Here is a 25666-nt window from a genome sequence, read left to right as displayed (position 1 = left end):
TGCTCATTCTCTCTCAAAATAAATAAATGTAAAAAGAAAAGAAAAGAAAAGAAAAGAATAGAAAAGAAAAGAAAAGAAAAGAAAAGAAAAGAAAAGAAAAGAAAAGAAAAGAAAAGAAAAAGAAAGAAAGAAAAGAAAAGGGAGAGAGAGAGAGAGGGAGGGAGGGAGGGAGGAAAGAAAAGAAAAGAAAAGAAAAGAAAAGAAAAGAAAAGAAAAGAAAGAAAACAACCCAATAATAAAAACACAAGCAAAAGATATGGACACTGGACCTAAGACATAATGGAAGGCAAAGAAGCACATGTAAATATTAGAATAGCTAAAATTAAAAAAAAAAAAAAAAAAAAGGCACTACTGAGCATAGCCAAACATGGACTGGAAATATAAGTCTCATACAATGCTGGCAGGGATATAAAATGATACATCTTCTTTGCACAACAGTTTTGAAGATGCTTAAAATGTAAATATATACTTACCTTATGACCCAGACATTCCACTACTCTTACTTACCCAAGAGAAATAAAAGCATATGTCATTACAAAGACTTAAAACACAATTGTTCATAGCAGCTTTATTTATAATAACCCAAAACTGGAAACAGCCCAAATGGCCATCAAGAGATAAATGGACAGGGGCGCCTGGGTGGCGCAGTCGGTTAAGCGGCCGACTTCAGCCAGGTCACGATCTCGCGGTCCGTGAGTTCGAGCCCCGCGTCGGGCTCTGGGCTAATGGCTCGGAGCCTGGAGCCTGTTTCCGATTCTGTGTCTCCCTCTCTCTCTGCCCCTCCCCCGTTCATGCTCTGTCTCTCTCTGTCCCAAAAAAATAAATAAAAAACGTTAAAAAAAAAAATTAAAAAAAAAAAGAGATAAATGGACAAATTTTTGTGTATCTATAGTGTAATACTGCCAAGAAGGAAGGAAGGAAGGAAGGAAGGAAGGAAGGAAGGAAGGAAGGAAGGAAGGGGGAGGGAGGGAGAGGGGGAGAGATAAAGAGGGAAAGAGAGAGGGAAAGAGAGACAGAAAAAGACAGAAAAGGAAAGAAAGAAAGAAAGAAAGAAAGAAAGAAAGAAAGAAAGAAAGAAAGAAAGAAAGAAAAAGAAAGAGGAAAGAAAGAAAGAAAATAACCACTGATAAAACGCATATGCAACATGAGTGACTCAAGATAATTATGCTGAGTGAAAGACACCAGGCCAAAAGTAAGAGTACATACAATACGTTGTTGATATAAAATCCTAGAGAAGCAAAACTCATCCAAAGTGACAGCGGATCAGCAACTGCTGTGGAAGCTAGGAGAGGGGCATCAGCAATGTTCGGGGGGTTATGGCTGTTTATTATCCTGACTATGGTGACGGTTTCACTGGTGCACACGGACGGCAAAGCTCGGCAATGATATCATGATAATAACACTTTTGTTCATTACGTTCGAGTCCTTGTTCTAAGCACTCTGACATGTATTAATGCAGTGAATCCTCAACACAAACCTCTGAGGTAGACTGTCAGCAGATTTTACTAAGGAAACTAGTTGGGTCTGTAACTTCACCAAGACTCCGAACAAAGCCGGCCCGTCTCGGTGTTGTTACCCACTACTCTGCTTCCCGCATCGGGTAAAGTCAAGCGGCTTGCAAAAGAGGGATGCTACAACAGAACACATGGACACCTCACCTTGTTTCCACATGTAACACAAAACAATGGTCACTTTTTCCATGATACAGAACAGCAATGAGATAGATGAGTTTATGATAAATAGGGCCTTGCATCTGACTCAAAGGGTACATACACCCCAACTTTTGCAAAGGCACGGGCTGCAACTGAGTAGTGAGAAGTAATGACGAGTAAGCAGTGTGGGTGGGCCTGCACCCGAGGTAGGTCTCTGAAAATGTGCACCCTACTAGGAATGTCCTCCACCGTGCACATGGTTCCACAGGGACAAGAGCCCTCTGTTTCTGAGTTTAGGGGACTCCTAATATAAAGACACTGACAGGGTGTCCATTTCTTTTCTGAGTGACCCCTTGTTTGCTGTCACACACCTGAGAAGGGATGCATCGGACATAAACGTTCCAAATCTAAAAGGTCTGAAATACCTTATACCAAACTCACACTTGGGGATACTGAATTTTGGGTGGAAGTTATTTTCCCTTTGAATTTTGAAGGCCTACACCGTGGTCCTCTAACTTTCAAGACTGCTGTTATGAAATCCAATGCATTCACATTCCCGGTCTTTTGTTTTCTCTAGAAACTTTTTGCCGTCTCCTCTTTAAGCCTGGACTCTTGATAATTCACAGTGGTGTTCTCTGATGGAGGTCCTCCCACACCTCCCTCATCCATCTCGCGGGACACTCAGTGACACCACTAACCCCGCGAGGTATCAGCCAGTTACCCGTCCTCGTACACTCGTGACTTAGCGGTTTGTTTCTTTTCTCGCTGTCAAGAGCGTACTGACGAAGAGCATGAGAGTGGGGAGAAACAAGGAGGCACGGCGCCCACAGCTGCGGACAGCCCTACTCTTGCACGGGTACCTTCTGCGTGTGTAGTTTCCGATGCAGGGTGAATCGCCCACACCAGCTGAAGGTTTTCCCACACACCTCGCACTCGTACGGTTTCTCACCAGTGTGAACCCGCTCATGCTGGACCAGGGTGATTTTCTGACTGAAGGCCTTCCCACACTCCTTACATTCGAAAGGTTTCTCCCCGGTGTGAATGCGCTGATGCTGAGTCAAGGCTGTGGGGGAACTCAATCGTTTCCCACACTCTTTACATTCGTAGTGTCTCTCCCCGGTGTGCACTCGCTGGTGGACGATAAAGCTGGAGCTACAACTGAAAGTCTTCCAACATTCATGACATTCATAGAGCTTCTCCCCCGTGTGGAACCTCTGGTGCTGGAGGAAGACGGAGCTGCTGATGAAGGCCTTGCCGCACTCCTTACATTCATAGGGCTTTTCTCCAGTGTGGATTCTCTGATGCTGAATCAAGGCCGTGTCCGAACTTAAGCCCTTCCCACATTCTTTACATTTAAATGGTTTCTTTCCAGTGTGAATTACCTGATGCCGAATAAGTAATGAGTTATATCTGAAGGCTTTTCCACATTCTTTGCATTTAAAAGACCTTTCGTCGGCGTGACATCCCTGAAAATCCGCCACTCGACTGAAATATCTGCCACATCTTCTACATTCGTATGATACCTGACCACCGGGAACAGTCTGATCTGTAGAGACTCGTGTGCTGACACTAACGTTTTCCCCAGACTTCTCACACTTCTCCCCACTCTCCACGGCGTAGGCCTCGCGACAGCTGGTTGGCCCATCTGTGAAAGCTCTCCTCTTGGACTTTGTCTTCTTGGCTATGCAGTGACCAGGCTGCTGCTCTAGGCTGCAACCCAAGTCCAGGTGCTGGGGAACGTTCCCTGGTAGCCCTCCTAACGTCAGTCTGTGGGACTCCGTTTCTTCGGGAATGTGTTCCTTTGGGCTCGACTCTTCCTTCTCAGCTCTGGTCTCAGAGCTACAGAGCTCTGTATCACAAAACAAAAACAAAAACAAAAACACACAAGTGTCAGCCTCTGATATCGCAAAAAGAAACTACTTGTGCCGAAGGGGAAACGGGGCCAAGTGGTTCTAATCTACCCTGTGTGGCCATTTTCTAACATGCACACAAAATGGCTACCGAACATCACCACACAGCAGAGTGCCACAGGTGAAATGAAGACTCCACGGGTGGAGGCAAGCAAGGCCGGGGGTAACTCCCATAAAGAGGACAAAGACTAGAGAACGGCAAAGACTGCGACCTAGCAGGGCAGGACGACCAATGGTGTTCTCCCAAGTGAACAGGTTAGGTCAGAGGGCAGACATAGAGAAGGGATGATTAGAGACCCCGAGGTCAGAGGAAATCCAGCAGATCAAAGAAAGGACAGGCCAAGCACCTCAAACTGCAAAGCGTCCCACAACGGAAATTCCCGAAGGGCTGCTCATCTTTTACAACACTGTCCATGTCCTAATCTTTGAGAAGAGAGTGGTCTCTGTCACCAAGTTGGCTCTAGCAAAGCAGCAGGCTCCCACGGTGCGACTGAGGGGACTGGGTCCGGCTAACCCCACGGAAGCTAGGAGGACGGGAGAGGTGGAGCCTTGCCTCTAAAACGGGCGAGTGCTGCGCATGTGAAGAACCCTTCTAAGGATGGACAGGACCTGGTGATGACTCTTGTGCTCTCTCTAAAATGCTGCATGGGCCGTATGTAGGGCTTAATACGGCAGTAGGAAAGTGAAATCCTAAAACCAACCAGACAGAGAAAACCAAAGGCTACTTTCCCTCTGCCGCTAAGGCCTTCTGCAGGCTAACATGGCCTTCAGCACTGGGCCAGGGCAAACTCGCGCGTTAGAAAACACTGTTTAGGGGCGCCTGGGTGGCGCAGTCGGTTAAGCGTCCGACTTCAGCCAGGTCACAATCTCGCGGTCCGTGAGTTCGAGCCCCGCGTCAGGCTCTGGGCTGATGGCTCAGAGCCTGGATCCTGTTTCCGATTCTGTGTCTTCCTCTCTCTCTGCCCCTCCCCCGTTCATGCTCTGTCTCTCTCTGTCCCAAAAATAAATAAACGTTGAAAAAAAAAAAAAAAATTTAAAAAAAAAGAAAACACTGTTTACCCAGAGAGCCTGAAGTCCTGGGATCACACCCAAAGGGCACAACCTTAACACAAGGCTGAGGGCAGCTGGGGAGCTGGGCATTATTAATGGTCACTCCCTGTGAAGTCTGAAGAGCCCCCCAATGTTAATAGGCGGAGGAGGGGTGAAACGGAGTATCAGAGGCAAAAATATACAGTGTGTTGTTACTTTTAATTCCTGGGTCAACATTCGAACGTTCGAAATGAGGAAGTCGTCCACCGTTCTTCTGTAACAAGTTTTGCTTCGAGAGTTCAGCTATTAAAATAAAAGTCTTTCTAAGTGTAGGGAAGGTGACGTACTTCGAGTGGCCACTGACGCAAGGGAAACGGGGGGGGGGGGGGGGGGAGTGTCGTGCTGATGTCCGCGTTCTTCCATTAGGAAAACGAATTCCCATTCCCATTAGGAAAATGAATTTTTCTTTATCTTCCAATAACTTTTTCAATTATACAATTTTGTTTTTTCTTTTTACTTACGTCGGTGTTTGGGAACCCGTAATTTCATTTTCCATAGAGGAGTGCCTGGTTGGCTCAGTAGGCGGAGCACACAACCGTTGCTCTCGGGGTTGCGAGTTTGAGCCCCAAGCTGGGTGCGGAGTTTACTTTAAAAACATGTGGGGCGCCTGGGTGGCTCAGTCCATTGAGCGCCTACCTCTTGGTTTCGGCTCAGGTCATGATCTCGCGGTTCGTGGCTTCAAGCCCCACACTGGGCTCTGTGCTGACAGTGCAAAGCCTGCTTGGGATTCTCTCTCCCTCTCTTCCGCCCCTCCCCTGCTGGCTCGCTCTCTCTCTCTCTCTCTCTCTCTCTCTCTCTCTCTCCTCTCTCGCAAAAATAAATAAAGATTAAAAAAAACTTTCCCCATAGAAATAACATATTCTGAAGCTGCGGACGGCCAGATAGGCCGCAGAAGCCTACTTTCCCTCCAAGGTGGTTGACATTCTCGTCTCCACAAAAACAAACTGGTGGAAAAGTTAACTGTTTCCATGAGACAGGACCCCAAAGGGCTGTCATGGTTCAACAGCTGCTGAGCCAGATGCTATCCCCTGGCAGGCGGTGAGGCGGAGAGGCAAAGACAAACACGCAAAGGCGTCCTGCAGCCATACCTTCCTTGGAAGAGACTGGCCCTTCGTCTGGCGGGGGGCGGCTACCACTACGAACACAGAATCCCACGTAATGATTCCAGAGGAAAGAAAACAGTCACGCAAGAGAAGAAACACTCTGCACACACTGAGATGGGGAAATAAGCAAGCAGCCTAAGCAAAATGGGCAGCTGGTAGGTTCTCAGGCTCACCTGGACAGATGCCTCCGAGGACTTCCCTGCCCGCAGGTTCCCAGGGTTCCGGGCCCCATGGCAGTTCCCCTCGCTCTAGCTGGGAGACCAGAACAGGTCTGGTGAATAGAAAAGCTGCCCAGGAGAAAGAAACAGGAACAAAAGGTGAAGGGAATCAGAGAGCAGCATCCCCTCCCGGCTGTCTTTACCTTTCTTCGTTCGCCGAGCCAGGGAGGGAAACGAAGAGAAGTCAGTCTACACCATCTTAGAGGACAGAAAATTCCCACAAAGGGGGGCAGAGTCCCGGAATGACTCTGTGCTGTGCTGACAGTGCAAAGCCTGCTTGGGATTCTCTCTCCCTCTCTTCCGCCCCTCCCCTGCTGGCTCTCTCTCTCTCTCTCTCTCTCTCTCTCCTCTCTCGCAAAAATAAATAAACATTAAAAAAAACTTTTCCCCCCACTCACACGAAGGAGTCCCAGATCTTCGTCAGAGAACTTGGAAGACAGAGGCCCAGGGGCCCTGCTGAGCTCTCCCCTCCCTCCATGCATGGGACAGAGCCCCTTCCCAGGGTCAGAGGGACAGTGGATTCCAAAACCTGAGAATCCGAAACTCTCCTCACCCACGAGCCTCCGGGAAAGCTCAGCCTTCGTAGCAACTGCCCGTGAGGGTCAGAGAGGCCGTGATGTCTAAGGAGGAAAGAAAGCAGACGCACAAAGGGCAGAGGGCGAAAACAGCAAGGAGAAGAGATGCCTTACCCAGGGAAGCCACGTTTGCATAATTCTCCAGCATCACCTCCCGGTACAGAGCCCTCTGTGAAGGGTCCAGGATGACCCATTCGTTCTGCGTGAAGTACACGGCCACGTCCTCAAAGGTCACTGGCTCCTGAGACAGCAGGTTCCTGCTGAAGCCCTGTGTGAGGGCCGAGGAGCCTAAGTATCAGGGCAGAGACCCACGGGGTAGGTGGCATTGCCAAGGACAGCTCTCGGGGGCCCCCTCCCCCCCACGGGGGGCAGCCGGCGGCCAGTACTGCCCTCAGCCACAGGCCAGCCCAGGACTCCCTGCAGTCCTCCCCACCAACAGCCCTTCCTTCACCTGCTCACCTCTGTGCTGACTCTGCCGGGCCAGGGTCTACGTGCCTGTCGGCCCCTGCGGTTCCCTTCCAGGGGTTTTGCGTGTCCGTGCACAGGGGACAGCGGTATAAACACAGCCCATAGCACTTCACTCCCTCCCGAATCTCACTGAAGTGACAATAACACAACGGCCCAGCAGGAGAAGAGTCAGACAGACTAGGCGCATGAACAGAATTTCAGAAGGATGAATAGCAGCTAAATTAGAGGAGCAGAGAAAGCTGAACCTTAACCGCCAGCAGAGGGGGAAGCCAACAAAACCAAAGATGAGCTCAGGATTTTTATTTATTTATTTTTTTTTATTTATTTTTTTTTTCCAACGTTCATTTATTTTTGGGACAGAGAGAGACAGAGCATGAACGGGGGAGGGGCAGAGAGAGAGGGAGACACAGAATCGGAAACAGGCTCCAGGCTCCGAGCCATCAGCCCAGAGCCTGACGCGGGGCTCGAACTCACGGACCGCGAGATCGTGACCTGGCTGAAGTCGGACGCTTAATCGACTGCGCCACCCAGGCGCCCCTGAGCTCAGGATTTTTAAAGTGTGCTCTGCTTTTTAAAACTTGATAAAATATTCTATCCGTTTAAAAACACCAGGGAGGAGTGAGGAGCCACAGAGTACTTAAGGCAGTAAATGAAAAATACCTACCCAGAGGCGTATCACTGAGCAGTCGCGGAAAAATGAGACCATTAAAGCAAAACAAAACAAAACAAAACAAAACAACCTAGGGGTGCCTGGGCGGTTCAGTCGGTTAAGCGTCCCACTTAAAATTTCAGCTCAGGTCCTGATCTCGCGGTTCAGGAGTTTGAGCCCCGCACTGGGCTCCATGCGGACAGTGCAAAACCTGCCTGGGATTCTGTCTCCCTCTCTCTCTGCCCCTCCCCCGCTCGCTCTGTACCTCTCTCTTTCTCTCAAAATAAATAAACATTTAAAAAAAAAAAAAAAAAACTAAAGGCTTCCAGAGCAGGAAAAACAACACACACAAGAGGACTGGGGAGTCGAGATGGCAACAGACTACTCAGCGAAAACAAACAGGGAAACGTTTTCTTTTGTTTTGTTTTAAGTCTTTGTTTATTTTTTAAATATATATATTTTTAAGTAATCCCTACACCCAACGTGGGGCTTGAACTGACAACCCGAGAGCAAGTCACACGCTCTATGGACTGAGCCAGCCGGGTGCCCCAAATGGGAAAACGTTTTTAAAAATGCTGAGTGAAAACTTCTGCTTCCCGTCCAGATGGAGTCAAAGGGATCGGGTTCATCCTGCCTAAACCGAGACAAGACAAATTACGTCAAACAGGTTCGCAGGTTAGCGACATCTGATGGCAATGAAGGACAACATTCCCCAAGAGATGGGAGATAAAGAGGTGAGCCCTAAGATGCCTCAAGCTTGTCTTGGAAGGGTTTCCAGGCTGCATCACAGGGAGGGGAAATGAGGCAAAGCCCAGCAGCTTCCCTGGTAGATTCTGAGGAGACCAAGACTGTGGGAGTTTAGAGGACAGGACACCACGGAGAGAGCTGCACAGAGAAGCAAACCCAGGGGGGTTATGGGCAGGGGTTCCCCAGAGTACTCAACAGAACAATGACCAGGGCCCTTTTCATCTGAAAAGACTGAAGGGCACAAAGCCTGGTGTTCACACAGGGCCAGTAAAAGTACCTATTTCTACTGGAAAAAATCCATAATTCATGGGCTATTGAATAGAGCTCTCAGGAAACTCTTGCCTCAGTCGTGGAGAATAATTATTTCTAGGCCATGCACCGCTCCAGATCCTAGTACCAAATCATAAAAATCAAGACCAAAAAGGATCAAATGTATTCCTAAGTAATTGAACTTTATTCCAGAAAACACTCAAGGGTATTTTGGGGGGGAGCACTTGGCAGGCTCAGTCAGCAGAGCATGTGACTCTTGATCTCAGGGTTGTAAGTTCGAGTGCCACATTGGGTGTAGAGATTACTTAAAAATAAAATCTAGGGGCGCCTGGGTGGCTCAGTTGGCTAAGCGTCCGACTTCGGCTCAGGTCACGATCTCACAGCCCGTGAGTTCGAGCCCCGCGTCAGGCTCTGGGCTGATGGCTCAGAGCCTGGAGCCTGCTTCCGATTCTGTGTCTCCCTCTCTCTCTGCCCCTCCCCCGTTCATGCTCTGTCTCTCTCTGTCTCAAAAATAAAAAAACGTTAAAAAAAAAATTAAAAAATTAAAAAATAAAAAAAATAAAATAAAATCTAAAAAAAAATTTTTTTTTAAAGAATATTTTGGGGAAGTAAGGGCACCTGGGTGGTTCGGTCAGTTGAGCGTCCAACTTCAGCTCAGGTCATGGTCTCACAGTTTGTGGGTTCAAGCCCTGCATCGGGCTCTGTGCTGACAGCTCAGAGCCTGGAACCTGTTTCAGATTCTGTCTCTCGTTCTCTCTCTGCCCTTCCCCCACTCGTGCTCTGTCTCTCTGTGTCTCTCAAAAATAAACAAAAGTAAAAAAAAAAATTAAAAAAAAAAAAGAAGGTGGGAAAAGAGGAGTAAAGGGAACAAAGAACAGACGGGACAATTAGAAAACAAATACGAAGATGACAGACTCAAATCCAACCACATCATAAATAATCTAAACATCCCAAGAGGCAAACATTATAAACTCAGCCTACTATACGCTGACTTTAAGAAATGCGTATTACATATAAAGACAGGAATACGTTAAAAGCAAAAAGATGGGAAAAAATACACTAGCCAAAAAAAGCTGAAGTGGCTCTATTAATTTAAGGTAATGTAGATTTCAGAGCAAAGAATAGTAAGAGAGAAAGATAGTCATTCATAACCATAAAGGAATCAGGGCATCTAACGATCCTACATGCCGGGGCTCCTGGCTCGCTCAGTCCCGAGAGTATGCGACTCTTGATCTCGGGGTTGTGACTTCAAGCCCCTTGTTGGCTATAGAGACTACCTAAATAAATAAAACTTAAAAAACAAAAACATAAACAAAAACCCCCACAATCCTACATGTTTATACAGTTAGCAACAGAGCGTCGAAATACATGAAGCAAAAAACTGATGACACTGCAAGAGAAATAGACAAATCCATAATTGTAACTGGAAATTTCAATAACCCCTCTCAACGAGGATATAGCAAACATGAACAATACTATTATCCAACTTGACTTAACGGACATTTACAGAACGCCCCATCCACAACAGCAGAATACACATTCTTTCCAGGTGTCCAAGGAACCTTTTGTAAGGTAGACCATACTCTGGGCTATAAAGAAGAAATCAGAAGGATCAAGTCAAACAAAGAGTGTTCACTAACCACAACAGAATTAAATTAGAAATAACAGAGGGGCGCCTGGGTGCCTCAGTCAGTTGAGCGTCCAACTTCAGATCTCACAGTTCAGTTTGTGAGTTCAAGCCCGTCCTAGGCTCTGTGCTGACAGTTCAGACCCTGGAGCCTGCTCTGGATCCTGTGTGTCCCTCTCTCTCTGCCCCTCCCCTGCTCACCTCTGTCTCTCTCTCAAAAATAAATAAACATTAAACATTTTTTAAAGAAATAAATAAATAAACTAGAAATAACAGAGACGCAAGGAAAATTGCCAAATATTTATGAACTACATAACACACGTCTAAATAACACATAGATCGAAGAATAAAACAAAGAACTCAGAAAGTATTCTGAGCTGAATGAAAATGAAAACACAATGTACCGAAATGAAGGATGGTGCTAACACAGTACTTAGGAAGAAATTTATAGTGTTAAATGCCTGTGTTACAAAATTTAAAAAGAAAAAATGTCTTGAGCCAGTGACCTTTAGAATCTAGAGAAAGGTGACCTTCACCTTTTGGAATCTAGAGAAAGGTGACCTTCACCTTTAGAATCGAGAGAAAAAACAAATTTAACACAAACTTAGCAGAACAAACAAAATAAAGATCCAAGTGGAAATCAGTGACATAAAACAGAAAAATAGAGAAAATCAGCAAAACCAAAAGTAGTTCTTTGTGAAGATCAATGCAACTTCTAAATCTCTGGTCAGATGAATCAGAAAAAAAAGAGAAGAAATAAATTAGCAATATTAGTTACAAAAAAGGTGACCACTACAGATAATAAAAGGATAGTAATTATTATGAACAACTTTATGCCATTAATGTCCACAACATAAAACGGACAAATTCCTTGAAAGACACAAATTACCAACACTCATTCAAGGAGAAACAGAATAGCCCTATATCTACAAAGGAACTGAAACTGTATTTTAAATTATTTTGTAACATTTTATTTATTTTTGGGAGAGTCAGAGACAGAATGGAGCGGGTAGGGGCAGAGAGAGAGGGAGACACAGAATCGGAAGCAGGCTCCAGGCTCCAAGCTGTCAGCACAGAGCCCGACACGGGGTTTGAACTCACAAGCTGTGAGATCATTCCCTGAGCCGAAGTCGGACGCTCAACCGACGGAGCCACCCAGGCGCCCCCTGAAACTGTACTTTAAAACTTATCAGAAAGAAAACTCCACATCTAGATGATTTCACTGGTTACCAAACACCTAAGGAAGAAATGTAATCAGTTCTATGCAAATTCTTCCAAAATACTGACAAGGATGAAATACTTCCCATTCTATGGGACAAGGACATTACAAGAAAAGAAAACTGAAGATCAATACCTCTTACAAACATAGATGCAAAAATTCTACACAAAAACTTAACAAAATAGAATCCAAAATATAGTCAAAGAATAATACATCAAGACCAAGTAGTTTTTATCCAAGGAGTGCAAGGTTGGTTGAATATTTGAAAAAAAAAAAAAATCAATGTAATTTGCCACATTAAGAAACTAAAACAGGAAAATCATATAATCCTCTAAACCAACATAGGAAAAGCATGTGTCAAAATTCAAAATCCATTCCTGCAGCAAGCTAGGCATAGAAGAGAACTTTCTCAATCTGATAAAGGGCATTTACAGAAAACAAAACAAAACAAACCCTATGGTGAGGATCATTCTTAATAGTGAAATACTGAATGCTTTCACCCTAAGGTCAAGAATAAGACAAAGATGCCTGCTCTCACCACCTCTACTCAACATTGAAATGGAGGTTCTGGCTAGTGCAGTTAGGCAAGAAAAAGGAATAAAAGGTATCCAGACAGGAAAGAAAGAAAGACAATTGTTTTCATTTGTAGATGGCATGTCTCTGTAAACATCCAGCGGAATCTACCAAAAAGTAATGACAATACTAGAATTACTTTATCCATGGAAGGACTTCAATTTGTGGACAGAGGTGAAAAGGGTCCTCACTGTATGCAATGATGCAAATTTCCCGTTTAATGAATTTCTACTTTTCAGCCTCGATTGCCAAACCTATCCCAATCAATCCCCTACACTTGTTTTTCCATCCTGATCATGTCTTCGTTTGGGCCTTCTCATCTGTCCGTCCCTCTCAACTCATCCTCCCCTGTCCAAACACACCCGATGGGGACAGATGCAAATGAAAGATACAAGCCTGCGAAACAGTAAGGAACCTTGGGAACAAGCCCCATGTGCACCTGTGAAACTCCCCGCCGCCTGCGGGCTGTCAGCGCTTTTCTTGCAGAACTCCCTACCGGATATTTTTACTTTGCTCGTAGAGCAAAGCACCAGCTACGGAGCAAACCCAGCCAGGTCCAAACCAGTGTGCTCCGAGAGCCAACCCCCCCACCCCCTCCCCACCCAGTGCCGAACTTCCACGATTTTCCCCTCATTATAATACTAAAAATCATGCCCAGGGGCCCAGATTCAACACGATCATTACGCACGCGATGCATGAAGAAACATGACCTTGAAGTGCGCAGGTGCTAATAAATCCCTGCCTCTACATGCGTAGACAGCCCCCTCTTCCCACCGAAGTACCTTTAAAAAAAACTCTCCCCGACCTCTCCTCGGACAGTCAGCCTGAGGATTCTTCCCTTTGTGCTGCTCTTCTGCGCTCGAGCATAAGCCCCAATAAAGCCTTTCTTGGGACTTTACATTTTGGGTCCCGTCTCGTTTCTACCCACGCTGGGTCCAAGGACCCCAGTCCAGGAACACCTGCACAACTCAGGCTCCGGATGCAGGCTGACAGCTGCTCTCTTGACATCAGAGGGTGGAAGCGCCGGTTACGGGAGGGGAGAGGGGGGAGCGACAGAGGCGGAGAGGAGGCTCGCTCACCTGGTGCCACGTGATCTGGAGCATGGCTGGGGTCCCCGTTTCACACGCCCTCGGGGTTCGAGGTGAGACAGAAGAGAAAATAAAGGACGGGCAGGACAGCTGCTGCCGCGCACCCCGCAAACGCCGTCTGTCCGCCGGGGGCTCCCTGCGTCCTGGAACCCCTCTCACCACAGAGGCACAGGGATCGGAGAACCGAGCATTGAAGAACTCCGCGGGGATGCGACCCCGGTAGCCCGTTCCCGGGACGCGGAGCCCAGGCGACCGCTGACGCCGCGCGCCCCGGACGCAGGGAACGCGCGAGAAGGCGGTCGGCCAGGGCTCCCGGGAAAGCTTAGGACCCGCGCCGCCGGAAGCGCGTAGGGCCGTTTCCCCTCCTCTCTAGGAAGCTGCAAACTTCCCGGTCTCCGTGGTTCCCCAGCCCGGCGGCAACGGCCACGGTCTCTACTCCGGGAAACGTCGAGCCAGAGTTACCGGCTCCAGGCTCGGGTCCTGCAGCGCCCCCTCGCGGCAGCTCCTCCGGAAGATGTCGTCTAGCCAGCTCGGGCCACAGACCAGTTGCACAGGCCACAGACGGGGAATCACCCAGGGTTCCTTGGCGTTTGCCACTTCTGGCAGCCCTTCCAGCTATTGAAGGGACCATTGCTCCACCTGTGCCAAAGCCTGCCTGGGTTCTGTGGCTGCGCTGCAGTAGGGGGAAGAGTGGGACCCATCACTCAACAGCCAACTGGGTGTTGGTTGAGAGCATTGACTACCTAGGTCCACGAACCTGGCTGTACCACTTCTTAGCTGTGGGAGGAGCAGCAAATTTCTTTACCTGTTTCCTTATCTGCGAAATGGGTATGATAGTGATACCGACTTCAAAGGGCTTTTGAGGTTGAATAATTAAGTGAGTTAGTGGGTTGGCAAAGTAATTATAGTAGTTCCTGGCACACGGTAAGTGCTTGCGAGTTGTTTGGTTTTCTAATTGTGTTTTTGCTTTTGAAGATACAAGTGCTGCTGGGACTGCCACTATGTGGCACCGTTTAGGAAAAAACCTATTAACATTTAGCCTTAGACCCCTTTCCCACCCTATCCCTGGATGTATGTTCCAGGCCCCGCCTGGAAACAGATTTCAGTTGATGGCTCAGCAGCCTTCCCTGTGAATACTGTGTCCCTCATATTAAGCTAAATGTTTTATATAGCTCGATCCCTGCCAGCCTTCAAAGACTTGTCAGGGTACCCCCCTGCACAGATAGACCTGCCAATGGGAGAGCTCCGTGATGGGTCTTCATTACATATTTGCAATCCAAGCAAATGTCTCCATCCTATCTCAAGAAGCTCTTCTTGGAGGCTGTCCGTGGGTTTTGTCAGTGGGTGAGTGGCCGAACCTGGTCTGTTTGGGACCCCAGGAGCCAGGTGATCTTCAGCCTTGGCTACATTCCCTGTTTTCCAAGATTAGAAGGAATGATTTGAGCATTCTGGAAGCTGAGCAAGGAGAGGAGCCTAGAGATTCAGTATGCATCCTTTGACAATCCCCGTTTTCTAGAACTGGGTGGATCATTCCTGCCCCTTCAGCTTTGCATGGTGTCCCTGAAAGAAGGACATCTATGGTTCACCAGTTTGAGAAAACGCACTTCCAGATTTCTGCCTGGGTGGGGGGAAGGAGAATCACACGGCTACATGGAATCAGGGAAAGGATCTGGGATCAGGCTGAGACAGGGAAACTAAAGAGACCCCGTGAAAGCTGCTTTTTCACTCCTTTTCCTGCTTCTATTCTTGTTAGAACCTACATCCCTCCCTTATTGCAGGCATTATAGAACAATGTACGTCCTCCTTGTAAAGGTCAAGGATTTAATTTCTCTGGCGTCTTCCAACACAACAGATAACATCTAAGAACCAAGTGGAGTCATGTGAAAGTTTTCCAGGACCAATGACTCACCAAGACCCCTGGTCCCAGGGCGTAAGTGAATTAGGGAGGACACTTCAATACTCATCTTTGTTCCTTGGATTACTAAGAAGACAGGTATACGAGACAACTGTCTTCGATAAAAACGCCAGGCTCCAAGCAAAGCCAAGACTCATTTTCCTTCTCTTTCCTTTTGGAGTCACCCAGACACTCTGTATGTATCTATACTCTCTCTCTGTGGTCTTCAATAAACTCTGCTCTCATCTTGTCTTGGCTCACATTTGATTTCCATTCTGGGTGAAGCCAAGGACCCTCTTGGCTGGTCCCGTGGGACCCCTGCTGGGTCCTTGGACCCAGCCAGGCTGCATTAAGGACTTTTAAACAAGATCAGGGACAGCTGAGTGGCTTTGTCGGTTAAGCATCTGGCTTGATGTCGGTTAAGCGTTCGGCTCAGGTCATGATCCCATGGTTCGTGAGTTCGAGCGCTGCATCAGGCTCTGCGCTGACAGCACGGAGGCTGCTTGGGAATTAGGTCTCCCTCTTTCTGCCCCTCCCCTGCTTGCTCTCTCTCTCTCTCTCTCTCTCTCAAAATAAATAAAAATAAACTTAAAAAAAAAACACAAGAGCATCTTCCCTATGAGGGCAATGTGTTTAAAAACAAAAAGACTTAAGGCACTTATTGTAAGTCAAACTATCATACTATTAATATCCGTCGGAAAGATTTTATACATTTCTAAGCTCTATTATAAATTATGCCAGAACACAAATTTTATTGAGATAAACACAATTATTTCAACATTTGATGTAACACAAAAAGTCATTCTTTTCATTAATAACTCTGCAAAATGGCTGTGTGAACATCTTCATTTAGCATTTTCTTAGGAAAGCGTTACATACAACATACTTAAGACTTTACAAGAGCACCTGGGTGGCTCAGTCGGTTAAGTGTCTGACTTAGGCTCAGGTCATGATCTCACAGTTCGTGAGATGGAGCCCTGCGTTGGGCTCTCTGGAGTCTGCTTCACATTCCGTGTGTGTGTGTGTGTGTGTGTGTCTTTCTCTCTCTGCCCCTCCCCTACTTGTGGACCAGTCCTCCCTCTTTCTTTCAAAAATGAATAAACATTAAAAAATATTTTAAAAAAGATTTTACAAAGCATATGTAGAATATTTAATGTCCATTTATCTGAACATTTATACCAAAAAAAGTAAAGACAAAGAAATCTGAAACTGATGGAAACGATGTCAAATTATCACTGCTATAAGCTAGCAAATGACAAATGCCCTGAGAAAGCTTCATGCAACATTTACATATGGTTAGGGAAGATTTAACTAGCGAAGTTTTACAAAATCCTATGGGAAATAAGGTAACCACAGAAAGCAGAAGGTGCAGCACAGCTCAGCAGAGCCTTACGGGGTCCTGGCATACCAGGTGAACTTGGTATATACCCAGTGTATCAGACAGATGCAGCTCAAGTTACACATAGAGGATCCTCAAGTGGGTCCTTCTGTGTTGGAGGAACTCATCTTTTGTGAGCCATGCTTTCATACTCAAGGTAAGCTAATCAGAATTTACACACAAATGTGTGCACTTCTATGTCAAGGAATGTTTACACATTCTGGGCCCTTTTGGTCCCTGCAACACAGCCAGAATCTGTCAGGTGGCAATAATGATTGCAGTGCCCAGATGTCACCCAACAATATCTCTATCTCATTCCAGCAACTCAGAAAGACCTTTTCCCTATGCCATGTAAACAGTGCTCGCTGCAGAGCCAAATGGTATACAAAGATTATATTTCTTATATTGCACAACTTTTTCAAAATTCCTAGTTGCTTTTCTATTTTCACTGCTTGACTTTATGATAGCCTAGGTTTTCCACAAACCCTCCTTGGTATTGTTGCCTGGTGAACTGGGGAGACCCTGGGCCCTGGGGCCTTGACCCAGCCAGACCCAAAAGAGTTGCTGACAGTTCTTGGTCTTGTCATGAGAATGAATTCAAAGACAGACACACAGCACAGTAGACAAGTGACACAAGTGGAAAAGTTTATTAAAGCGAGAAGTACACTCAAGATATGAGAGTGGGCGAGAGAAAGAGAGAGGGAGAGTTGCATGCCCAAGGGATTCAGTTTCTATCTTTGATTGACAGTTGTTAACTAGGGGTGTAATATTCATTAGCTGGGGAAGGAAGCAGTGTTTAGAGCTTTTTCTTCTAATTTGATCAGGAGTTTCCTGTCATGGCATCCGCCATCTTGGGTCTGTCTGGTTTGATCTGGCTTGTGGTGGAGTGGTGCCAGGACAGGCCTCTGACCTTCCCAATAGCTGGCCATGACTTCCTCACGGCTGGCCTCCAAGTATCCTGTTAGAACCTAACTGCCCACTCTAACAGTATGAGGACACAAGTTTCCAGTCCTGCTGCACAACTGTCATAGTGAGTCTTCACAATTTCCCCACAGTGGACCCATGCTTTTCTGGACACTATGTCCTCCTCATTCTTCCTTCTGTCGCTGAGCACATGCTCCAATAATGATGTTTAGTCACATCTTCAGGGCCAGTTTATATACATGTATATTATACATTACATACATTATACATATATATACACACTCATTTTATATACACACATTTTATATATATGTATGAATTCCCTGCTCCCTTTTATATCTGCCTGGCCTGGCTTTTATGGACTTGAACTTTCTTCTTTTTTTTTTTTTTTTTTTTTTAATTTTTTTTCAATGTTTATTTATTTTTGGGACAGAGAGAGACAGAGCATGAACAGGGGAGGGGCAGAGAGAGAGGGAGACACAGAATCGGAAACAGGCTCCAGGTTCTGAGCCATCAGCCCAGAGCCCGACGCGGGGCTCGAACTCACGGACTGCGAGATCGTGACCTGGCTGAAGTCGGACGCTTAACCGACTGCGCCACCCAGGCGCCCCAGACTTGAACTTTCTTCTAAGGAAATTCCTTTTCTTCCTGCTCAGTTAGCTTATCTTCTTTCATTTTGCTACCATTTACCCAATGTTCCTGTTCTGACTATAAGCTTAAATCCTATTTCCAAAATTAATTCCATTAGTCCTTGAGTACCTGAAAAAAATCGTTTTCGGTCAAGTGCTGAAGAGGCAACCATTTACATTTTTTTTTTTCTTATCTGTACAGTTTTTCTGTACAGTTTTTCTCTCCATCAAAGATGTTATCTTTCCCGTATAATATCTAACGCATTATTCTAGATGGGCTCTTATTCTGTTTTATCTCGTCATTGATAAAGAACCACTAACTCACTGCAGAATAGGTTTCTGAAATTTACTCCCACAATCAAGTTCTTTATAAATAAACCATCGGCCCACGAAGGACTAGTACAAACAATTCAAGGCACAGAGTCTCAGCCTTCCCAGTATTCCTGTCCTCATACGATGGGCCATGAGCAGGGCAAATTCCTGTCCACCAAACAGGACCCCAGAGATCCCATATTTTTCTCTCCTGCTCTAAATGGCTACAACACAATGGTTTTTCAGGGGTTCCTCTCTCCTACAGACTGTGAAAAAACATGGTGCGTCCCTAGCTTCCCTGGACCCCTACTTGCTGTACCAAAGATCCTCTCTACTTAAAAGTTTTCTTCCTGGGGCACCTGGGTGGCACAGTCAAGTGACCACCAACTCTTGGGCTCAGCTCAGGTCACAACCTCACAGTTTGAGTTTGAGCCCTGCATGGGGCTCTGTGCTGACGGTGTAGAGCCTGCTTGGGATTCTGTCTCTCCTCTCTCTGAGCCTCCCCTGCTTGTGCTCTCTCTCTCTCTCTCAAAATAAATAAATAAATAAACTTAAAAAAAAAGTTTTCTTCCTAATCACTACAGGAAAACACAGCTAATAAATATAATTTCCAGAAATCAAAATCATTGTCTTTTTTCCTACGGTTTAATGGTTTTTGTTAGAGATGATCTGGGATTGGGGCGCCTGGGTGGCTTGGTTGGTTAATCGTCCGACTTCAGCTCAGGTCATGATCTCACGGTCCGTGAGTTCGAGCCCCATGTCGGGCTCTGGGCTGACAGCTCAGAGCCTGGATCCTGTTTCAGATTCTGTGTCTCCCTCTCTCTCTGCTCCTCCCCTGTTCATGCTCTGTCTCTCTCTGTCCCAAAAATAAATAAACGTTAAAAAAAATTAAAAAAAAAAAGAGATGATCTGGGATTGACTCAAACTACATCTGGATGCACTAAGCTTGAATTTTGATTTTTCTCTTGAATTCTACCTATTGCATACCCATTATAAACAAATGGAAGAAAAGCCCCCTGAATCCCCCTGTGAAGGTCATTAACAGGCTACACAGAAACCCAAAAAGAGAATTCACAGTAGATGCAGGGAAGTTTTCTCACCAAAATAGTCTTAAGTCCTTCCTAGAATGGGGTCCTTCCTGAGAAGGGACTGCTTCAAGGTAACAGTAGGGCTGAATTAGAAGGAGAAATGCTATATGAAAACTCTGTATAATTTGAGAAATTGGAATAGACTGACAAGAATAGGAAAGGCCACAAAATACTCTCTGGATTTTTAAAAAAATCTTTCTTAATGGACTTCTTTCAAATGAAGAAAGCTAATTTCCATCCCAGTTATGACCATGAATGCCTCAAAACGTTCAACGTTTAGTGACCTTACATGTTCTCATAGAAACAATGAATGATAATGTTACGTATGTTCCCCCAGGCTAGTTCACGGAAGACTATATTCCTCTAATTGTAATTAAAATACACCTTTGTGTTGAAAAGAGTAGAACATTAACATATCCCATTACATGAGAAAAACGTATGGGGGGGCAGAGGGGGGGAGGGTAACACAAATATGTGGCAGAATGTGCAGAACTCTCGCACGCATGCATCCCTGGGGACTGTCCTTTCCAGTTCAGGGCTGGTGCTCCAGTGAGCCTTTGCCAAGTGTTCTACAACACTTCTGTTTGTTTTTTTTTTTTAATTTTTTTTTAATGTTTTTATTTATTTTTGAGACAGAGACAGACAGAGCATGAGCAGGGGAGGGGCAGAGAGAGAGGGAGACGCAGAATCCGAAGCAGGCTCCAGGCTCTGAGCTGTCAGCACAGAGCCCGATGCGGGGCTCGAACTCACAGACCGCGAGATCATGACCTGAGCCGAAGTCGGACGCCCAACTGACTGAGCCACCCAGGCGCACCTGACCATCCAATTTTGACAGCTTGATCTCACAGTTCGTGAGTTCGAGCCCCGTGTTGGGCTCTGTGCTGACAGCTCAGAGCCTGGAGCTGCTTTGGATTCTGTGTCTCCCTCTCTCTCTTCCCCTCCCCTGCTCACACTCTGTCTCTCTCTCTCAAAAATAAACATTAAAAAAATTTTTTTAAAAAGAGAAAAATCAATACTATATTGGGGCACCTGGGTGGCTGACTTTAGCTCAGGTCATGATCTGATGGTTCGTGAGAATGAGCCCTGCATTGCGCCCTCTGTTGCACAGGGCCTACTTCGGATCCTCTGTCCCTCTTTTTCTCTGCCCCTCCCCCACCCATGCTCTGTCCCTCAAAAATAAATAAAACATTAAAAAAAAAAAAAAGAAAAAGGAATACTATATCCCCCCAAATCAATTAGAAACCGGACAAGAGCTATAGTTTACACACACACACACACCTTCACTGAAGAACATAAAAGACCTGAACAAATGATTAAAAAAAAAAATGTTCCTGAATTAGGAGCATTAATTTTGTGAAACTGTCATTTCTCAAATTGATCCATAAATCAGGGCAATCCCAATGGAAATCATTTTTATTCCAAAGTCCTAAAGAATCTGGATTTTGATATATGAGACGCTTAAATATAGAGAACAAACAGAGGGCTGCTGGAGGGGCAGACTAAATGGGTAGTCTGGGGGGATGGGCTACATGGGTAAGGGGCATTACGAAATCTACTCCTGAAATCATTGTTCCACTATATGCTAACTAACTTGGATGTAAATTAAACAATAAATAAATTACTTTTAAAAAAAGAATCTGGATTTTGAAATTTATATGGAGGAATAGATGAAAAGACCAGCTAAAAATATTCTGAGAAAATAAGAAAGGGAATTTGCTGGACCCAGATAGCAATACATCCTATAACAAGGGAGCAACCATTTCCTGAAGAGTCTCCTGCAATAGCCTAACTAGCCTCTTAAACCTCAACGGACTTTCTTTCTTTTTTTTTTTTTAAGGTTTTATTTATTTTTAAGAGTCAGCATGAGCTGCGGAGGGGCAGAGAGAGAATCCCAAGCAGGCACCACACTGTCAGTGCAGAGCCTGATGCGGGGCTCGAACTCAGAAACCGTGAGATCGTGACCTGAAGTCAAAGTGAAGAGTTGGAGGCTTAACTGACCGAGCCACGCAGGTGCCCCCAGGAGCCCAAGCAATCTCATAAAGTCTTCATGAAACACTCAAAAACCTTTCAATGGCCAACCGTTGCTCGTATGATGAAATCCAAAGTCTTTCCCATGAGCTAAGCTCCTACAGATCTGGCCTCTGCATTTCTACAACTTCAGCCAGCGCGACACTCTTCCTGGGCTCTGTGTCTGGTCACCTGGCTTCCTTTCTCTCCTCCACACAAATCCAACTCTCTCCCGCCTCACGGCTTCTGTGTCTGCTCTCCAACCTGTGTCGGTCTCTCCCCTGGTCCTTCCTTTTCCATAGATCTCTGAGCAGACATCACCTGTTCAGTGAGACCTTCCTTTACAACTCTGGGTACAGGAGGCCATGCCCAAGGACACAACATCAAAGCCACACAAGAAGTGGCTCACCTCTCTCCCTCTGTCCCTTTCTCTCTCTGTCCTTCTCTTTTTCTCACCTCATCTCTAGCTACCCTGCCTCGCTCATTGCACTTAGGAAATACTCGCCTTCTTTCTGTTGCTTAAAAACTCAAATAGTTTGAGGGGCGCCTGGGTGGCGCAGTCGGTTAAGCGTCCGACTTCAGCCAGGTCACGATCTCGCGGTCCGTGAGTTCGAGCCCCGCGTCGGGCTCTGGGCTGATGGCTCGGAGCCTGGAGCCTGTTTCCGATTCTGTGTCTCCCTCTCTCTCTGCCCCTCCCCCGTTCATGCTCTGTCTCTCTCTGTCCCAAAAATAAATAAAAAACGTTGAAAAAAAAATTAAAAAAAAAAAAAAACTCAAATAGTTTGAGAGGTCACACCTTTGGACCCTGATGTTCCCTCTGCCTGGTTTGCTCCCTCACGCTATTCTGCTCAAATAGCATGGCCTTTCACTCAATGCACTATTGTCACTTTCTGTCCCCTTCCTTACCTTTCCATTTTAACGTGGATCGCTCCCTGATAGCATACTATACGCTCACAGATACGTTGTCTGTGTCCCCCAGTAGAACCTAGAGCTCCAAGAAGGCAGTTTTGGGGACCATTGGCACAAAGTAGGAACTCCATAAATGTTGGTTAAATGAATGAATCTATCAAAGTAAGAGCCCAGTCAGTACGTTATGTAACTATTAGTATTGTTCTCCTGGTACTCCCAAAGCCTATTTCATGGCATTGCACACAGGGTGCTCAGTATATATCTGGTGAATGAACAGGGAGGTCTTAACTTATGCTATTCTACATAAACAATTTACAGAGCGAACGTAGTCCCCTAAAAGGGTTTTCCTGCCTGTTGGTAGATTCATTTGTTGAAAGTGATATGGATTATGGGGTGCCTGGTGCCTCAGTTGGTTAAACATTTAACCGGCTCAGGTCATGATCTCACGGTTCATGAGTTTGAGCCCGATGGGGCTCCCTGCTATCAGCACAGGGCCCGCTTCAAATCCTCTTTCTCCTTCTCTCTGCCCCTTCCCAGCTCGCCTGTGTGCATGCCCTCAAAAATAAAAAATAAACGTTAAAAAAAAGTGATATGAATTTATAGCTCCCAGAAATTTCTACTGGCAGGTGCTCCCACCTTACACATCTAAATGGATCTTCTGAACATCATGTCCTCTCTCTAATCACAGATATTTCCCTGGATAATCTCCTCTCACCTCAAACTGCTTTCCCCAAACAAACACACCCTCCTGCGAATAGACACATATACACCTTCCAGAACTACGGAGCAAGGGGAAAGCCAGGCCAGGCCTGAGAGCTGATCCCAGAAAGCCTATCATGATCACCTCTAAGACCACGTTCTCTGGAACATGGCTGCTGACTCCCAGCTTCCGGCACAGCTCTCTGCCTCTGGAAAAGGCAGAGCCTCAGGTCTAAGACAGCAGAAGCCCTCCAAGTGAGACTGCCCCTATCTTGCAGCCCATAAGTGCACTGCTCGCCCATCTCTCCCCACCGTCCCCGGACTCCTGGGCTCTTAGAACAATGACTGTCCTCCCACTGCGGGGGAGCCCGGCCCCTACCCTCACCCACAGTGACAACTGGTCCTTCAGTTTATTTTTCCATCCACTTGCTGGCGAGGCACAAGGCTTCTCAAAATTAACCGCTACACCCCACTCTCCAGAACCAAGTGGAGGAAAATCCTGGCTTAAGTGACTACCTGGGCTGGAGTAGAAAATCGTTTTTACTGAACGTGTTCGGTGACCCTGGCCATTGACAAAGATTCTGTCCTTGACCAAACTCTAGCCAGGCTCCCCGAGCCCTTTCTCTACTAAGCCTATAAAGACCAACAAAAAACAGTCTCTGACAGCTCAAGGTCACATCCCAGGGATGACCCTAGCCTCTCTTGGACCGAGAAAATTCAAGGCTGCCAAAAAAATGTACTATTTGTTCCAGCCAACACTCGAAGACAGGGCCCCTGTCTCCCAGGCCCTGTGGGGGTGCTGGAGCCAAACTTCTCTGAGCCGGGTGGGCAAGCCCTCATGGGCTCCACATGACATCCTTGACGCCATACTAAGCCACCCCTTCCCGCCCCCTCCGCCACCATTCTCCTTTTAAAAGGTCCCGTCACTTCCGTACCAAGGCCGAGTTCAAGTCACCCTGGGCTCTCTTCTCTCCTGCGATAGTTATTACTGGTTAAAACCTGTCCGGCTTTGTTCATCTTTGACACCACGACCAAGAGGCGCAGCCTCTGGACAGAAAGAAGGCAGAGGGCGCCTGGACCCAGAAGGGCTACAGGACGAAATGCAGGTGGCGGCGAGGCCACGGGTCAATGCAGGAAAAAGATGCTCAAGCGCGCAGCTGGGTGGCAGTGGGCGCTGACCTGGTCGGTCGGTCCCCCGGGAAGCTGGAGACGCCAACACCCAGGCGCAACAGGGAACGGGCCGCGGCAGGTGCTCCCGAGGACGAAGGAGGCCCCTCCGCGGGCCGGGGCGCAGGTAAGGGGCCTCCTCGGCCAGGCACTTCCAGGTCAAGGCTGGCCAGCCCAGACCACCGAGGGCCGAGGGGCCTCGAATCAGTGAATCGGCTCCCTGAGTCCCGCCGCGCCCGCACTGGGGGAGCGCGGGGTCTCCAGGAACCGGCGAGGAGCCGAAAGCACCGCGGGAGCCCTCCTCCCCCTCTAGGAAGTCTGGACGTTTCCGTCCGTGTGGTGCGCGGGTCCTGGACGCCCCCGCGCCCCGTTTGCACAGCGGCGCCCTCTCGCTGCAGGTGGCAGCGTTGCAGAGGTCTAGCGGCGGTCTTGAAGTCTCGTTGCCACTCCGCCTGCACAGGCCTCAGCGGCTGGCCACAGATGGGGCCGCAGCAAGGCCGGGAACGACCTTGCAAATGTTTGGGGGTCCCACGTGCAACTGTGATTGAAAAGCCAGACACTGCCCAGCAGTGTGCGTCATATGGGGCAACGGCCGTTTGAGTCTCTTAAGCCCTCACTATTTCTGGAACCCAGTCCAGGGTCTGGACCGGTGAAGATTAATGAACAGTGTGTAAGTCTGTGCTCCTCTCTGTTCCCTCTAACCTCTGAGGTCTTGTGAACAGGGAAAGACTTGATATGCTTGAGTACTAACCTGTGGAGAAGGCCAGAAACTAGAGAATTAGCCCGACCCCACACTTTAAACGCTGAGGACAGTCCAGTGCGTTGCAATTTAGACTGGACAGGCCGGACTGCGGGAGGAGGTCCGCCCACACCATGCCCGATCTCTGTTAGGGTAAAGGATACAGAGAATGTACAGAACGTGATCTCTCCCAAGGTGCTACTTAGAAATCTCCGGTTCAGGGGACGAGGGCTGTGGCAGGGGCAGTTAAGGCAGGTACAAGGGAGAACCTGCCAGAAGTCTATTCCTTGTGGAGGCCCAGCAGTGGTAGCTAAAGGAGAAACCGGGCAGCCACATTGTTTTTATCACCAGCCAGCTTCCATGTTGGAGTGGCTGTGGAAAGACCAGGAAAACCAACAACTACGACCAGAGTCGAACCAGACAAGAGCTCCAACCAGGGCACCAGGCTTGCGGTTGCTGAGTGGGCTACACACACTCCAGGCCCCAGAGGAAAAAGCCCACGAGCCATAGCGATTCAGCCTCACTCAGCCCAGGGCCAGAAGTGCCTGTTGATCCCAAACGCACAGAGTGTAGGGAAACCAGAGGGGACCACAACCTCACTTCCTGTAACCCCACCAGCTCTTCCACCCCAGACTAGCCAGTCACAAGCCATTCACAAAAGATCTGAAGGGACGCCTGGGTGGCTCAGTCGGTCAAGCGTTGGACTTTGGCTCAGGTCACGTTATCAGGGTT

General features: G+C 47.1%; 1 protein-coding gene and 1 long non-coding RNA gene across 5 annotated transcripts; both read right to left on the bottom strand.

The window, feature by feature from the left end:
• Positions 1 to 1642: 1642 nt before the first annotated feature.
• On the bottom strand, positions 1643 to 13563 carry ZNF620 (zinc finger protein 620). Of its 4 annotated transcripts, none has more exons than XM_025913729.2 (4): positions 13180 to 13563; positions 6662 to 6815; positions 5928 to 6041; positions 1643 to 3501 (listed from the first exon to the last, which is right to left on the bottom strand). In XM_025913729.2, exons 1-4 carry the CDS (start codon positions 13201 to 13203, stop codon positions 2495 to 2497), a joined length of 1299 nt encoding a protein of 432 aa, XP_025769514.2. In that variant the 5' UTR covers positions 13204 to 13563; the 3' UTR covers positions 1643 to 2494. The 4 variants fall into 4 exon arrangements, with proteins under 4 accessions (XP_025769514.2, XP_086576641.1, XP_086576643.1 ...); XM_086720515.1 differs by having other exon boundaries at positions 6662 to 7144; positions 13180 to 13558; XM_086720517.1 differs by having other exon boundaries at positions 6662 to 6835; positions 13180 to 13558.
• Positions 13564 to 17088: 3525 nt separating this feature from the next.
• Positions 17089 to 20239, bottom strand: LOC147577072 (uncharacterized). Its single transcript, XR_015255975.1, has 2 exons — positions 18006 to 20239; positions 17089 to 17752 (listed from the first exon to the last, which is right to left on the bottom strand). It is a non-coding gene; the product is annotated as an uncharacterized LOC147577072 (long non-coding RNA).
• Positions 20240 to 25666: the final 5427 nt, after the last annotated feature.

Source organism: Puma concolor, chromosome C2, assembly GCF_028749965.1.
Source record: "Puma concolor isolate L17-30 chromosome C2, mPumCon1.1.hap2, whole genome shotgun sequence".
NCBI classification, from domain to species: Eukaryota; Metazoa; Chordata; class Mammalia; order Carnivora; family Felidae; genus Puma; species Puma concolor.
This window is presented reverse-complemented; position numbering and strand designations above follow the sequence as displayed.

Excerpts from the sequence above, each read along its gene's own strand:
- ZNF620 (XM_025913729.2), bottom strand. The coding sequence starts at position 13,203 with ATGCTCCAGATCACGTGGCACCAG. Across the intron at positions 6,042-6,661 it reads TGCAAACGTGGCTTCCCTGG|CTTTTCTATTCACCAGACCT; the intron begins GTAAGGCATCTC and ends TCTCCTGGGCAG. Across the intron at positions 3,502-5,927 it reads CCTCGGAGGCATCTGTCCAG|AGCTCTGTAGCTCTGAGACC; the intron begins GTGAGCCTGAGA and ends TTTGTGATACAG.